The following is a 16,459-nucleotide window of genomic DNA, read 5'->3' on the forward strand; positions in this document are numbered from 1 at the left end:
GATACTCTCTCTCTCTCTCTCTCTCTCTCTCTCTCTCTCTCTCTCTCTCTCTCTCTCTCTCTCTCTGTGAGGGTGTGTGTGTAAATCATAGAGAAATTTTCGAGAAATGACATTTTTTCGTGAATAAAAAATTAAACTGACAACAATGAATATTTAATTTTAATCAGGCTGAAAAAAAAACGATTTAAAATAAGAGCAGCATTATAATGGACTGATTTCCATACTCCTTAAAACCGCGAAATAATAAATATGTATCACAAGCAGGGTATGGAACGCCAAATAAATAACCGGTTTATTCAAATATTTGTATTAAATCAATTGTACCTATTTCAATTGTATCTATCTTAAAATATATTAAAGATATGTTTCATTCAATTATACCTATCTTTAAAATTGATTTGAAGATAGGTATAATTGATTTAAATTTAGGTACAAACCTTCTCCCATTTAGGTACAAATGTCAAGAATTAAAATAGGTTTAATTGATTTAAAGATAGGTGCAACTGAATTGAACCCATCTTTGATTATTAAGATATTGACAAAAACAACTCTCTCAAAAATACTCAGTACAACTCTCTCCGTGTTCAAGTCGCTGTACCTATCTCTGAAGTTAAATATAATTAAATTGAACCTATCTTCAATTGAAGATATGTATAATTCCATAAAAGATAGGTGTAATTTATTTGAACCTAGGTTTAATCATTTAGAGATTTGAATAATTATTTACATTGTACACCTATCTTTAATTTATTTAGACATTTCTTTAATTCACTTGTACCTATCGTTAATTCATCTGAAAGTACGTTAAATTATTTAAAGATACGTATGTACAATTATTTGAAGATAGGTTCAAATATTTGAATAGATGTTAATCTGGCGTTCCATACACAAGTGTTATAAAAATCATTGGGGGCAGATAATACAAACTTTTATCAATGATTTTTATAGAAAAGTAAGTATAAAAAAAGATTTTTTACTAAATTTTCACAATAATGTGTTGTAAACATCATAAAAAGTTTAAAAATTTATTTTTTCTACATCATTTATAATCAAATTGTCGCCAACTCCATATGACGTGGCGCAGAGGTAGAGCGTCAAAATTCAGAAATTGTACAGCAACAACCTGTCCTTATATAATCTCTAATAAAGTACATTATTATAATCTAAACCCAAAAACATTAACTGATCACAGAACTTGTCGATAACTTTTGCATAGCATGTAGCTATTCCACCTAAAAATTAAAAATGAGTTTTTTTTTATTCTAAGGCACAATAATATTGTTTGTATGTGTGTAATGTAGTTATAAATAAAGAGATTTTCATTGGTTGCTTGCTAATTAATATGTAAATTAGATCCATACATAGATAAAATCACACTACTAATGTTACCAAAGAGGAATAACTCCAATAAATTTTAATAACAGTTTGAAGGTAACTTTGTAAGACATACCTTATAGTCTGTTTCAAAATGTGCTATAACTGTGATCCAATTTAGTTCCTGTGTCTAAAATAGAAATTTTTTTATATTTAAGTACATGTATAAATGAACAGATTTTTTTTCTAAATCAAATCATGTTTTTTTAAATCATATTATAATATTTTTAAAACTGACTTTTGAAAAATAAATTTCCTTCTCTGATGTCTGTATTAATTTCTCTTTCTGTTAAGTCAAATATGCTACTGTCTGTCTTCTCAGTATCATTCCAGTTCAGAACTTAAAATTAAAAAAAATATATAGATATAAGTATACATATTTATACTCCCTTGAATGAAAATATAGTAACCCTGAATGATGCAATCATAATAATAGCTGAAACTCATTTATGTCTTATTCCTGATGTTTTATTTTGCTTTGAAATAAAATTCCATTTACATAATTACATTATGTATTATACACAGTATTTACAGATGATGTGGCATCATATTTTTTCAGTTTAAAATCTAACTGACCCATTAATCTTTCAATTGTAATATTGTTTGTTGAACAGGATGAACATTCTTTAAAAAACTCTGTTGAACATGTATTAAAATATTTTTCTCCATCTAAAAAAGCTGCAAACAACTTCTTTGCCTTGTCAATTAAAACACTGATGCACCTCTTATTAAAAACACATGTAAGATCATCATTTAACGACATAGAGCATAAAAAATCTGACACAGGATCATAAAAATCTGGACCTTCAAACAGTTTGATTTCCCCCTTCAACAATGCAGAATGTTTTCATGACTTACATTTAAAACATTTAAAAGTCTCTGATATTACAGTGTGCATATTTGTAATACTCCATAATTCTGAAGTTTTCTTCCGGCTCTGTTATAAATTTACAAATAAAACCAAAAGCTCTTAAAATTGTTTAAAATAATTTGCTTTGCAATGGTGAAACAACTGCATTCAAAACAACATAAAAAGAACTCCTTGAGGATAACAGATATTGTAAAAGAAGTTGATGCATAAAAAATGTACCAGCACCATTATAAAAACACAAATTAAAACGATTTCCTCTTACGTTCATCAGTGGGAGTTTGTCTTGTAATGTTTTTAATACTAATTAAAAGCTCTTCTTTCACATAATTTCTTGATAAAACACCCATTTCACTTGATAAAACTGCTGTTGTACTTTTACTTGGTAATTTTTTTACATTAATGTCAAAAATATTTAAAACAGCTTCAACAACAGGAGAAATATGCTGCACACCGATATTATTACTGATAAAAAAATTATAGTATAATTTTCTTAACTTAAAATTGTAAGGTCTGCCGTTTGAATTATCTCTAAAATCTAATAAGGCCTCAGAAGTTGATGAAGATGCAGAAGAAGTCGATGTGGGCACAGAAGAAGTCGATGCGGACGCAGAAGAAGTCGATGAGGACACAGAACAAGTCGATATAGGCACAGAACAAGTCGATGAGGACACAGAAGAACTCGATGTGGATTGAATATTTTTTTACTCACTGGTAATGTGAATAATTTGTTTCGGTATATGTCACACTTTTCTTTATTATTGTATTTTTTCAATCTTTGTAGTTCTTTGAATGTTTTTTGAACTTTCAAGTATAAACTGGACTTTATTATTGAAGCTGAATCCAACTGAAGGCAGTCACATATAGCTTTGCATGTATTGGCAACATTGCCTTCGTTTTTAATGAAAATTTCACTCGCATTCTCATTTGTTAGAGACATGGTGCTTATGAATGTGCAGTTAATTTGAATTTTACCATATATATGCTGTATGAAGTGAACATGAAAATACATTGATAAGACTTACAAATACATTTGCAACAACACAAAAAGCATGACGACACAAACACAACAAGATGCCCATGGGCCACATCGCTCACCTGAGTAACTTGGGTGAAGCAGTTCTTTTTTCAGATTTCCCCTCTTGCTATACCTATCGTGCCCCCCTACCCCCTCCCCTTACATGATTTTAATACTTTAGAATCTACACTACCCGAGGATGCTTCCACATAAGTTTCAGCTTTCCTGGCCCAGTGGTTCTTGAGAAGAAGATTTTTAAAGATTTGTTCTATACATTTCTATGTAAAACTTGGATTCCCTATTGTGGCCCCGCCCTACGCCCGGGGGTCATGATTTTAACAATTTAACATTTACACTACCAAAGAAAGCTTCCACCTAAGTTTCAGCTTTCGTGGCCCAGTGGTTCTTGAGAAGAAGATTTTTTAATGAGCCCACCCTATTTTTGTCTTTTGTTGATTATCTCCCCTTGGAAGGGGACTTGACCCCTCATTTTAACAATTTAAACTCCCCCTCACCCAAGGATGCTTTGTACCAAGTTTGGTTAAATTTGGTCTATTGGTTCTTGAGAAGAAGTCGAAAATGTGAAAAGTTAACAGACGGACGACGGACAAATGTGATCAGAAAAGCTCACTTGAGCCTTCGGCTCAGGTGAGCTAAAAAGCACACATAGAAATTTATTCTCTTTAGAGAAGTGGACATGCTTCGCCTACTTCCTTTTCTCTTCATTTATTGATTCTGGAAAACATGAAGGCTTGTGAAGAGAAGTGGATGTAGGGGAAAACCTGTTAACTGTCACTTTCATATATGCATGTGAACCTTTATAAAGTACATAAAATTAATTTTCAAGGTATTAATTAATTTTATCATAAACCAGAAACATTTAAAAAAAAAAGACTATCATGGAAGGGAAGTAATAATATACTGAACGATCATTACGGTTAACGTTTTTTTTATTCTGACGAAAAAAGTGCTACAAGTTTGCGCCTTTTTTAATATGCTAGTATTAAAATAATCATTTATGTATAATTTATCGCTCAATTGTGGTATGTAGTTGCGGTGATTTTTTTTATGTTGAGCGATAAATTATACATAAATGATTATTTTAATACTAGCATATTAAAAAAGGCGCAAACTTGTAGCACTTTTTTGGTCAGAATAAAACACTTCTTTCAAATTGCACGTGAAGTCTTAAAAATACCTGTATCAACTTAATTGTAAACAACTGCCTATGCAGTTTTTGTCGTAAAAAAATTATTTAAGATCGAGGTGACAAGGTTGTAATTATCACTTACAGATAAATTATCACATACCCGTCTGCATCAATCCACAATCTCATCCAATATGGCCGTCAGGTAGTCAGCGGGAGTTGTCGTCCTTAGTGTAAAATGGCGTCAACTGGAATAGCTATATAGCATGTCATAAATAGTAACGTGTACATGTACGGTGAAGTGTTTCGGCCAAGTTAAACAATGTGAAAGAGGTGTAGTCTACCGGTGGAATACATTTCTTTATTTGTATTGAAATTGCTCGTTTGTTATCCCCAAATGAAGATTAATTTATTCATAAAAAGTCACAAATCAACAAAAGAAAGATAAGACATAAAGTTTGTTTGTTTGTTTTTAATCTTGTGCGCCCTCTTAGGGTTTCAAACACTAACATGATTCTTTACCAGACCCTGCACATCGAAGATTGACGGAGACAACCGAGTGTCTAGTTGAGCGAGACAAACATTTTTGCTTTTTTATGTTAATAAAAGTGAAGGGGTATGTCAATATCGCTTTGTGCGTCTGACGTACTCTGACTCCCGCGATTACTTCCGTATATTAAGGAAGGAAATGAACCCTTTGGATTTATGTAATAAAAATAAACGGTTGAATAGAAAAATGAAAAAAAAATTAGGAAATGAATTTCAAATTCCCATGTTCATAAAGCGGAAAAGAAGTATTTAGAGGAAGTAAAATGCTAAACCTGAGAGCTGTGTAATATGATGCAAATACGTGTGGTCCAGTCATGTCAACTTCAGGATTTTCTACCGCAGCAATGACGAACTCTGAATGTACTGCCATGGACTTAACAACACCAATTTATACCACAATCGCCCAGAACAATATAAAGGTCGTGCATTTACCCAGCTCGGTGCTTATTTGTACCTACGTAAGTTGTTCTCTGTCGATCTTAGGAGCAATTATTATATTTGTGACGTATTGTACAGTTCAAGAAGCAAAGAATCAGACCCGTCGTCTGCTCATCTATTTGACGATTGCTGACTTTCTGACGTCATCAGGAAACCTACTCGGAGCCTTACGGTATTCTTACAACGACAAGCACCACCGACTCCACAATGTCACAGACAGAGAACTCAGACGGCATTGTGAACATCCGGACGACCTCTGCGCCATACAGAGTATGGTTACCACATTCTCTTCACTAGCCTCGTTTTCGTGGACCATTATCATTGGGTTACATATTCTTCTAACTCTTGTTTATCAGACAAGATGGTGCTTCACTACCATCGCAAAGGTGTTGGCCCATTCCGCTTCCTGGGGTATACCACGTAAGTTGAAAAATAATGATTTAAAATATTATTAAAATCTTTCTGATTCTTCATTTTATCCATAAAACTTGTATTTCATAAGCTTTTTACACTCGTTAACTTACTTATCAATTCAATTAAAAATCGAGTTGCTTTTGGAAAATGTTCACCAGCAAGTTACTTTTAAACTTTTCCTGTAAGTTCAACATCGGGTTTTGTCTGATGATTATGACTAGGATGAGGAAGTTATTTAGTGGACTTATAACTCATGAAAACGTTATCTATAAATCAACTTTAATGTATTTGTTTCAAAGTAATGGAGAACGATCCATCTTATTTTTTCATCTTCATTGAAAGTGGGGCATCAGTCCTTCAGTCCATCTCTAGCATACTTTCGTTTCCGCGCGATATCCCGAGATGCCTTTGGGCTTTTGCGATGAAATTTTACATATTCAGTTCGGGATCCATAAAGCACACGCTTGCCTATGTGAGGTCTATATTATTTAAAACAAAATTCGCTGAAAAATCTATGAAAATACATGTATGCATAAAAATGAGAAAATTCGGAAATTAACAATGCGAATTAAGTTTCTGACCTCTATATATCCCATAACTTAGAACCAATACTCATTTTGTGGCAGAATTGACAAGAGATTTTTAATAAAAAACTATTGCATCATTTTAATGGACACCCGAACCAGGGGTCAAAAAGGATTCTTAGCCTCTCAATGTCTCGGATCCGTACTATGGTCTAAGGAAAATTTCTATTGATTTTGAGGTCAAATTGTCAAAGTTCAAGGTCATAAATTCTGTCTTATTGTTAAACTTTCTTATCCGAGCGAAATCTCTAAAATAGTTCAATATTGATTGCATTTACAACGACAATTTGTTTCGTTTGTTGTTTTACGATCACTGATGATTTCATTTACATCGACCAATCGCTTGATAGTTTACGATACCCGAAATTTCAGTGGTGATTTATATTTACATTCATCAATCATTTGTTAAATTACAACATTCCTGGTGATTAAAGTTACATCGACCAATCATTTCATAATTTAAGACTCGGTATTTCAGTGGTGATTACATTTACATCGACTGATCATTTGGTAGTTTACAATACACAGTCACTGTGGTGATTACAATAACACCGACCAATCATTTGATCTCTTAATATATATATATATATATATATATATATATATATATATATATATATATATATATATATATAAAGCACTAAAATGACCAACGACACGAACAATAAAAATTGTCAAATTTTCGGGACGCCCTGTCCCTTCCTCAGGACAAAGAAAAAAGTTAAAAAGTCATAAAAACAAAGGAAAAAGAGAAACAAAAACAACTAGCACTACTACTAAACTACTAAACACTAGATATTTACATAATTACATGTTGAATTGGAAATATTAAGAACACAAATAATGAAAGAAATCCGGACCGCTGTGAAATGCGTCCGGTCTATCGGGTATACTCGGGTGAAGTGCGATTTACATAATTGAACGAATTAATTCTGCTAATTAATTACGATAATCAGCAAATCGTACATTGTTTCATTATCTCAAAATGGCTTAACTTTACTTAATAAAGAATAATCAAAGAAAAATAATATAGCAGAGATATTTAAACATATGAATTATGATCCATTATAAATTTTGAAATATTTAAAGATTTATTACCGGGAAAAAATTTTTTAACAAAAGCGTAAACAATAAATAGTTTTTTGATAATTGAACGAATTAATTATGCTAATCAATTAAGATAATCAGTAAATCGTACAGTGTTTCATTCTCTCAAAATGGCATAACTTTACTTAATAAAGAATAATCAAAGAAAAATAATATAGCAGGGATATTTAAACATATGAATTATGATCCATTATAAATTTAAGCATTTATTACCGGGAAAAAAAAAAATTTTTAACAAAAGCGTAAACAATAAATAGTTTTGTGGGTTGTCCGAAAGTTGGTGACGCAAATTAACAGTAGAGTTAACACTAAATTGAGAGAATAATCTTGTCTAGTATCATCAGGAATTGGGTCTAGTTTACGTTCATTCTGGTGAAGTCATTCAGTTTGTTAATGCCGTTAGGGCGGAATGACTTCAATCTGTGCATCCAGAACTTCTCTTTGCTTTTTCTCTGAGCATCTGTCCATCTTGGGTTATGGTCAATCACCACTACTGTCATGTCCTCCCATTTGTGACCCTCAAGGTTGAAATGTTCCCCAACGGGTTCATTGAGTTTTTTGGTCCTAATGGTCGAGCGGTGGTTATTGACTCTCCTGCGGAGATCTCCTGTTTCACCAATATACTGTTTGGAGCAAACTTTGCAACTGATGAGATAAATGCAGTTGTCAGTCTGACAGGACAAATTCCCTAGTATTTTGTAGCTGCGGCCTGTAACAGGGCTGCTAAAACTGTCTGTGTCAGTGCTGTGCTTACAAAGAAGACATCTTCTGTCAGAGCAAGTTTTAAATATATATTATATATATATATATATATATATATATATATATATATATATATATATATGGTGATTGCATTTTCATGGACCAATCATTTAGTATATTTTATTACAACATTTCAGTGGTGATTACATTAGTAGCAGCCTTTAAAAATGTCCTTGGGGAGGATCAGTACATTGGTAGCGGACCTTGGTGCTGGATAAAGGGTTGTATGGACAACAGTGAACTTATCCTGTGGATGACCTTAACCGGGAAAGGGTGGGAGATCATGACCTACATAATCACAGCATTCCTCTACATTTATCTCAAGTACTACATGATCAAAAAGGTAGGTAGAAGCCTGAAACTGTAAATTGCTCACTATGTACATGTATGTCTTGCATCTACCATGATATACTTGTAGGAAGAATTTGTTTTTCACTGTTAAATAACTAAAGTTTCTGTTGATTTTTTTTAAAGCATGTTTATTTCCACTCACGAATTGAACTCTTCCTAATATTTACAGCGTCGACGAGAGCGCAGGCCTAACCTTCGCTACAGTCATATCTCAATCAGTCTCCGTGATGAGGACGAGAACTACGTGCTGCTGTGGCTCGTTCTTTATATCCTTAGAATCTGGGGGACAGCCAGATACGGTATACTTATATACAAAGTCGCGAATGGTGTGGAAATGGTGAACAATTTAAACCACGTGGACATGGTGCTTATGCACATTCAGAGTGTAGGTGATAGTGCCCAGGCCTTTTTTAATTGTCTGTTGTTTTGTGTTAAGGATACTGCAGTCAGACATGGACTCTTAAGGATGCTCTGTCGGAGAGATCAGGACCGACAACTCAATGATTATACCCGGCTATAGCACGTGACAAGGTGCGCCAAAATTTTGAAATTCTCGAACAATTAAAGCTGATTTAATGTTTTCTCTTTGCAATCAAATAAACTAGCTCTAAAAAAAACAGACCTCGGTCTAAGGTTAAAATGAGAATTCATTTAAGATGTACATAACCTGAGTATTATGAATTTATCATGATATAAAGAGAAGATTTATACCTTTTTTACTGTTTCCTATTCCTAAAATATACACTACAGCTACAGGATACAGCAGATTAAACATTATGTGTTTTACTCTGTTTCATTCGTGGAGGAACTAATCCTCAAGAATTCTGTATATTGTAAAATCACATATTTTCGTGGGGTCAAATTTTCGAGGTTTGAGGAAAAAATCTTGGTTTGTGAGGACTTGATTTCGTGGATGGAGAATGTTTAGTATTAATGTGTATCAAATTATATATTTCGTGGTGGTAATAAATTCGTGGGTCTGTCCTTGCCTCGAAAACAACGAAAATTAAACCCCCACGAAAATTAGTGATTTCACAGTAGTTGATATGCTTAGTGTAATTAACTGACTGATAAACAACAATGGTTTTCTTGAGATATTGGAGAGAATGTTCAGTGGAGAAACAGTATTCAAACTCAACGTCATTTTAAACAATACAAAGCGGGAGCAGAGGAAACACGGGCCTCCAAAATTTTGAGAAGTGGGGTGCCTTGGAGGAGTGAGCGTTCCCTGAGAAGTGGGAGGTGCCTTGGAGGAGTGAGCGTTCCCTGACGCCCGGTCACATCCACCATGTGCTTCATGTCATGGTCGAAGAAAATACCCGGAAAAATGCCAATTTAATCTGTAAACTAGAGTTACTATAATAAGCATCACAGACTATACAATTTTACCTACAGAGAACTCGGACGACACTGTGAACATCCAGACAACAATAAGCGCAATAAGCTCACTGAATGAAACCCTCCGCCTCACATATGATGATGATGGGAAAGTCCATTTTTTGGTTTGGGAGACCCAAATGAGTGTCAGATTACAGCTGGAATAAAGAATCTATGAAAGTATCATTAAATTTTGTTCAGTGGTTTAGGAGGGGTTGCGGATAAGGCATGGGTACCCTTCAATTTTATAGAAAATTGGCAGTGTCAATGTTTTTGCTATTTTGCTAATGGCCTAAAAGTATGAAAAACTTTAGTCAGCTTTTGACATAAGGATAGTTTGTACTTGCTGACAAGGTCAATGTGACGACCAAAAACGTATCTTCAAGTGAGTACCAAACCAATCAGAATACTCAAAACATATCTGCAAAGATATATTTCAAGAAGATGCAAAACACAACCGTCAGTTGCTCCAGCAGAATAACCATATATTTTCAAAATAAAGGCAACTGTTTTATAAGCTTTCTTGTTCATTAGTTGAGAAATTATGCGAACTAATTATTTCCTCTATTACTTTGGATTTTCAGTACAGCAATTGATGTCTCAAATTAAAAAATTCTTAAAAGTGAGTAACTACAAAATTATCCTGAGACTCTGCAAGAAGTTGAAAATGTAGTTTCATAGGATGATAGTAACTACCTGCAGCATTTGGAAGAAATTTAGAATAGTTTCCTGCCTGACAAGATTAAAAGGAAACAGTTACTTTTAAGATTTTTTGTCTACTAACCTTACAAATAAAAACATTGGTGTTTTCTCTGATGGATCTATAAGACACGTGACTGGAAATTTTGTCATAGAACCGTTTGCTTGCATGAATGGTTGTATCATTATGTATATCTAGTCAATCATTTACAAATAATGTATATATGTATATAATTTTTGGGGTCCGAGGATGAGGAACCCAGATGCTTGTACTAACAGCTTTTTCTTGAGGTTTTGGATTTCTGATCCTAACTGATGGTAACGGTGACTGAAATTTTTAAAAAAGTGAATCAAAAGAAAGAGTAGGAGAGAGGTATTTTGTTGCAAAAAAGTACTATAAAGTTAAAAAAAAAAACCCATTAAAATGCAGGTTTTTTTTAAATATATTTCAAAATCCTCAAAATATTTTCTGTCAAACAAGTACCGGTATGAAGTCCAGAACGTCTTGATATACCGTATATACTCGCCTATCGGTCCGCCTATAGATAAGATAAGATAAGATAAGATAATTTTATTTCCAATTTTGGGCCCAGAAGGCATAAAGGTCCTATAAGTCGATTGTATTTTTAGAGATAATTTTGGTGGAATTTGCCATTGACCCGCAAATAAGTCGGTATATATATTATATTATTTTAACAGTAACTTGATCCGAAGGGTAGTTTAACGTCGAATTGACATGCGCGGCTTCGCGTCTCGTTTGATCTGATGATCTGCGCCTGTCAACGAGACGTGATACGGCTCTTCGGATCAAGTTACTGTTATAATGATAAAGTTATTATATACCCCCTTATAACTAGCAAATTATAGCAAAATAAAACTTTAGGGATCAGTTGTATAATATTTATTCATAAAACAGAGCATACTAACAAGGGACTTTTTAACGCGCAAGAAAAATAAAGTCATGTTTCTGCGTACTACGTCATCAGTTTCAGAAAGTGGTGATATGGATTCAGAAAACCACAGTGTGGTGATCCGGAAAGTCGGATCACGACGTCACGCGATAGGGTTAAATAAACAGTAAAATTCAGTGATACACATTAGGTATATAATTAAAAAAATTATTTACCAGAATCGATTGACAATTCGAAATCAATGTTCTGATATTTTAAACTGGTTTCAATTCATATTTTTCGAAATGATGCCAAAGTTTAATCTTATATGATTAAAAAAAATAATTAATGCACACTTGAGATATAAATAAATTATGAAAATATGTAAGTGCTCTTACTTTATGTTTAATATTATAATGCATAAAAGATATAACAAGAAATCTGTGAGCCAATGCTCACTAGTAATACCCCCTCTCTGATGTGAATAAACACTATTATGTTAGTATACACAAGTTCAATTACTGGCATTTGCACAGAAAAATATGAAGTTGACATCAAATTCATGTCAAAATTAATCCCTCCATTTGGCATGGCTCAAAATAGGGTATATTAAAATTTCAAGCATCTGCTATGAATAGTTGCCGAGAAAACTGCGTCGAAAACAAAAATGTATCCCACCATATGGCATTCCTCAGGGAAGATTGTGTTAAAATTTCAAGCATCTGCGATGAATAGTTGCTACAAAAACTGCGACGAAAATTTGTTATGTATGAAACGAACAGACGCACAGACAAACAGGTAGTTGACATCGAATTTGAACAAAAATGTATTCCACCGTATTGCATGCCTCAAAAAAGAGTGTATTAAAATGTCCAGCTTCCGCGATGAGTATAGTTGCTGAGAAAACTGCGACGAAAATTTGTTATGTATGAAACGGACAGACGCGCAGACAAACAGGAAGTTGACATCGGATTTGAACAAAAATATATCCCACCCGTATGGCAGGCCTCATAGAAGATTGTGTTAAAATGTCAAGCATCTGCGATGAGTAGTCGCTGAAAATTTGTTACGGACGGACAGACAGAGAGAGACACACAAGGGTAAAACACTATACCCCCACCCCTCCTTCACAGCACGGGTAATATTAAATACCAGTATATACAGACTTTGTTCAGTAATCGTTGGAAATGTTAATAAAATACTAATTTCACTATGTCCAGAAAAAAGTTAAACTTTTTATGGATCGCCTACAAGTTGGATATACAGTTTTGGACCGAAATTTAACCCCCACCTCCAAATACGACTAATAAGCGAGTATATACGGTACACTTCTACTGGAACAGAGTCGCCCGCGTGGCGCAGTGGTTAGAGCGTCTGCTCTAGAGTCGCGAAGTAAGGAGCTGATCCTTACGTCGCGGGTTCGAATCCAACTGTGGGACGTGGAGACCGGTCCTTCGGATGATACCGTATAAACCGAGGTCCCGTGTCGCAGTAGGTGCTGGCACAATAAAGATCCCTCCCTGCTCAATGGCCCTGAGTGCCGAGTATAGGACAAAATTTGCAGTTCTCCACCGGCAAGTGGTGGCGTCTCCATGTGAGTGATAAAAATTCTCGAGAGGGACGTTAAACAACATATAATAAAGCAATCAATCTACTGGAACAGGTATATTTAAAAAAACAACAACAGAAAAATGGCATATGGAATTGTAGCATCGTCTGTTAAGCATTTTTTGATTTCCGATTATAAGGTACCACCACTGAGATATTAGGCTTCTAAAAATAGGTCAAAAACATAGTCATAGCATTTCACCCAGCAATACAGACAAATCAAGCATATGACTTTGTAATCAAAATGACAATATAAAGCATTTTTTATTTAGAATAAAAATTTCAGGTATATGAAAATCAAGCATTGCGCACACGTCAAACATTATAATGCCTCTTATTAAACCTATGTAGCAGTAAAGTGATTTAATAAAAAATGTACTTAAAGATCTACAAAGATAAAATAGGGCCTATTACATAGGTATGTTAAATATAAGTTTTCTGCAAATGAATTTTACAGACACATGACAAGGTTAGTGATTAAAATATATGTTGAACATACTTCATATTTATAATGATCATTCTATACGCTAGTTTAGCTGTTACCCGTGTTAACTGAATAATAAAAATGAAAGTGAACCACTAAATGCAATATTAGAAAAATACAATTGTGGAACAACTAGTACATTTTAATCGTATCAAAGAATCCTCTCATGTTACGATCAACTGCTAGTAAAGACTATACAATATCTTTGTTTCTAGCTTAATAATAATAATCTCTCAGCATTTTTTTTTATTTTTAGGTTTACGAACATCAGAATGAAAAAGTCCCGTAGGAGGAGGAAATAAAACAAAAAAAAATTATACTTTGGATACATTATCGACTTTTCTACATTAATTTTTGCTTCTTTTTTATGCTCTCCTAACAGGCTTCTTGCCACTGGACACAAAGGGGTTACAAAGGGGAAAATACAACCTTTAATTGTTTATTTCATCATCTACCAGTTGGGGGCAATGATATAAATCTTTTGATGTTGGACAAAATACAGATTTTAAAAAAAAATCATTTTTTTTAAAGCTCTTTTAATATATCTTCATTTTTGTTTTTAATGTGTGTTAGTTAGAAATTATTCTAAAATATTAATATACTCGAGACCTATAAAAGTAATAATTCCTTTCATAAAACAGACAGGGAGTATTCCCAAGGAATATTGAGGAGTACGGTGGAATTTTTTTCAATTTAGTGTAAAATAATTTTTCTGGCTGCCATAAACGATACTACATGCCTGTATATATTTGTATATTCTTGTTTTTAAATAGTTGAAATATTTTATTTCTTTAGGCTATTGTTTATTTCTTCCTCAAATGGACTACTTCTCCCATAGTTTTATTCATTACATCTGATGCACAAGCGTCCCTTTTCTGAAGAATGATGCTAAGACTGTAAGCTATGACAGAAACCTAAACAATGTCTCTGATAATAGCTACCATGGGCAGTTTTAAACCTGTGGGAGGAAAATGATTTACAATTACAGTTACTTTTGAATACGGATACATAATTATCTCACCAACATGTCACTTTGCAACAAAGTCGTCAGCATTTTATTGTTCTCAGAATGGGTGAAACGTTTTGAATGGCACTCCTATCGATAAATATTTACATTAAACCAAGCTTTAGTGCTGCTATGGACTTGACAGAAATCTCCCTTCATTACCCGCCTTGCGGCCATGTTCATTTAAAACCGGAAGTACGAGTTCGTAAATCTGAAATCTCGATCCCGACTCAAATTTGACATCGGAAAGAAAAAAATCTGTTTTTCTCAATTTTATTTTTTTTTTCTGAAAATTCAAAAACTTGAGCGGCGGGTTTGTAAACCTAAAAATAAAAAAATGCTGGCCTAATTAAGAAAGGAACTAAAATGCAGGGTTTCAAAAACAGTATTTAAAACATTATCTTTTCTAGGGAGAGTTTGATGATTGTATGATTATAAAAGAACCAAAATAATATGTTTTACGGTGTGACCGTTGAGGCGAGCGCAGTTGTACCATCAAAACACTTGAAAAATTGATCAGCCACTTCAAACATCAAGTCGCACGAGACATCTCGACTAGCTGTGACGTCACACGACGTCACGGAGCTCGTCGGAGCTTACGGAAACGGCCGAGCGTCTGGTTTAAACTCTAGACTTAGTACAATTTTGGTCGAAAAACATTGCAGAGTTATTTTTTGTTTCTTTGAAAGATTTCTAAAAACTGAAAGCTTTTTATGCTTAACGTTATTGTTTATTTATTTATCTATTTCACGGAAGCAACCGACATGACTTAATTAGCATATCGTCAAAATTCGTAAGTTTCCGGTGACGTCATATGTACTATTTCCGAAGGGCAAGGTGAAGGCCAGTGTTGTGGCATGGGGGTATTTTTTTGAATAAGGTTAGGCAAAATCATTTCGTTAAGATTTCGGTAAGAAACAATGTTCCTTTATTTTTTTTACTATTTTTGATTTATTCGCGCAAAGGACATTGGGTAGTGCAGGAATTCTGGGAATGTTGCACAGAGAAATTTGGCTGACGTATGTACAGATTTCAATCCGAATTTTCTCTGTTCTTACACGTTAGTCTATTGAGCTCGCTTCGCGAGCGTCGCTTTGCGACGCTCGCTGCGCTCGCTATGAACAGGGCAAGTCATGTTTATCTTGCATTTTCTAAAAACTATTATAAGAAAAAATGTAATCGCAACTTCAGAATGTAACGATCGTCTTGTCTTCCGAGTCATTCATCCTCCTACATGTAGTCCGAAATATCTGACGCTTCCAGGCTTTTTTAAAAGATTTTGATATATTTCGTGCCAAAAAGACGTCAGAACCAGCTCTTTTATGAAAACTGGAAATTTCGACGTCTCCAAGCGGAGCTTATCTCTGCGTATTACAATGAAGCGCATTGAAGTGGTAAAATTTTCCGTTTGGATGAAACGTTCTGAGTCATGTTTTGAACGTCAATTATTACAGAATATTTTATTAATGTCACGCCCATTTCTTTAGAGACGATCAAGAAATATTCGTCGCAATGTTTTGGGACACTCTTTGCGACAAGCAACATGAATTTCACTGAAATGGAGATTTTTAAAGTTATAAGAGAGATTTAGAGAGTTCCAGCTTCCGTAATACACGTAATCTGTACATAATTATGAATTTATCATGTTTACTGGAGTTACCATAACACATGTATTGGTCGAACACGTGCTTACTCTGTGTTTATGTAGACGTCAATTTGATTGGCTATTACATTTTTAGAATACCTGTTCCACAGGTATTCGAATGAATCATTTGAACGATTT

The 16,459-nt window shown here is 33.9% G+C and overlaps 1 protein-coding gene across 1 annotated transcript; it reads left to right on the forward strand.

The window, feature by feature from the left end:
* The first annotated feature begins 5,185 nt into the window (after positions 1–5,185).
* Positions 5,186–9,327, forward strand: LOC134237922 (G-protein coupled receptor 157-like). Its single transcript, XM_062720068.1, has 3 exons — positions 5,186–5,814; positions 8,399–8,604; positions 8,782–9,327. Exons 1-3 carry the CDS (start codon positions 5,271–5,273, stop codon positions 9,130–9,132), a joined length of 1,101 nt encoding a protein of 366 aa, XP_062576052.1. The 5' UTR covers positions 5,186–5,270; the 3' UTR covers positions 9,133–9,327.
* Positions 9,328–16,459: the final 7,132 nt, after the last annotated feature.

Source organism: Saccostrea cucullata, unplaced genomic scaffold, assembly GCF_032062105.1.
Source record: "Saccostrea cucullata isolate Sc308-1 unplaced genomic scaffold, CSIRO_AGI_Scuc_v1 ctg14268, whole genome shotgun sequence".
Taxonomy (NCBI): Eukaryota; Metazoa; Mollusca; class Bivalvia; order Ostreida; family Ostreidae; genus Saccostrea; species Saccostrea cuccullata.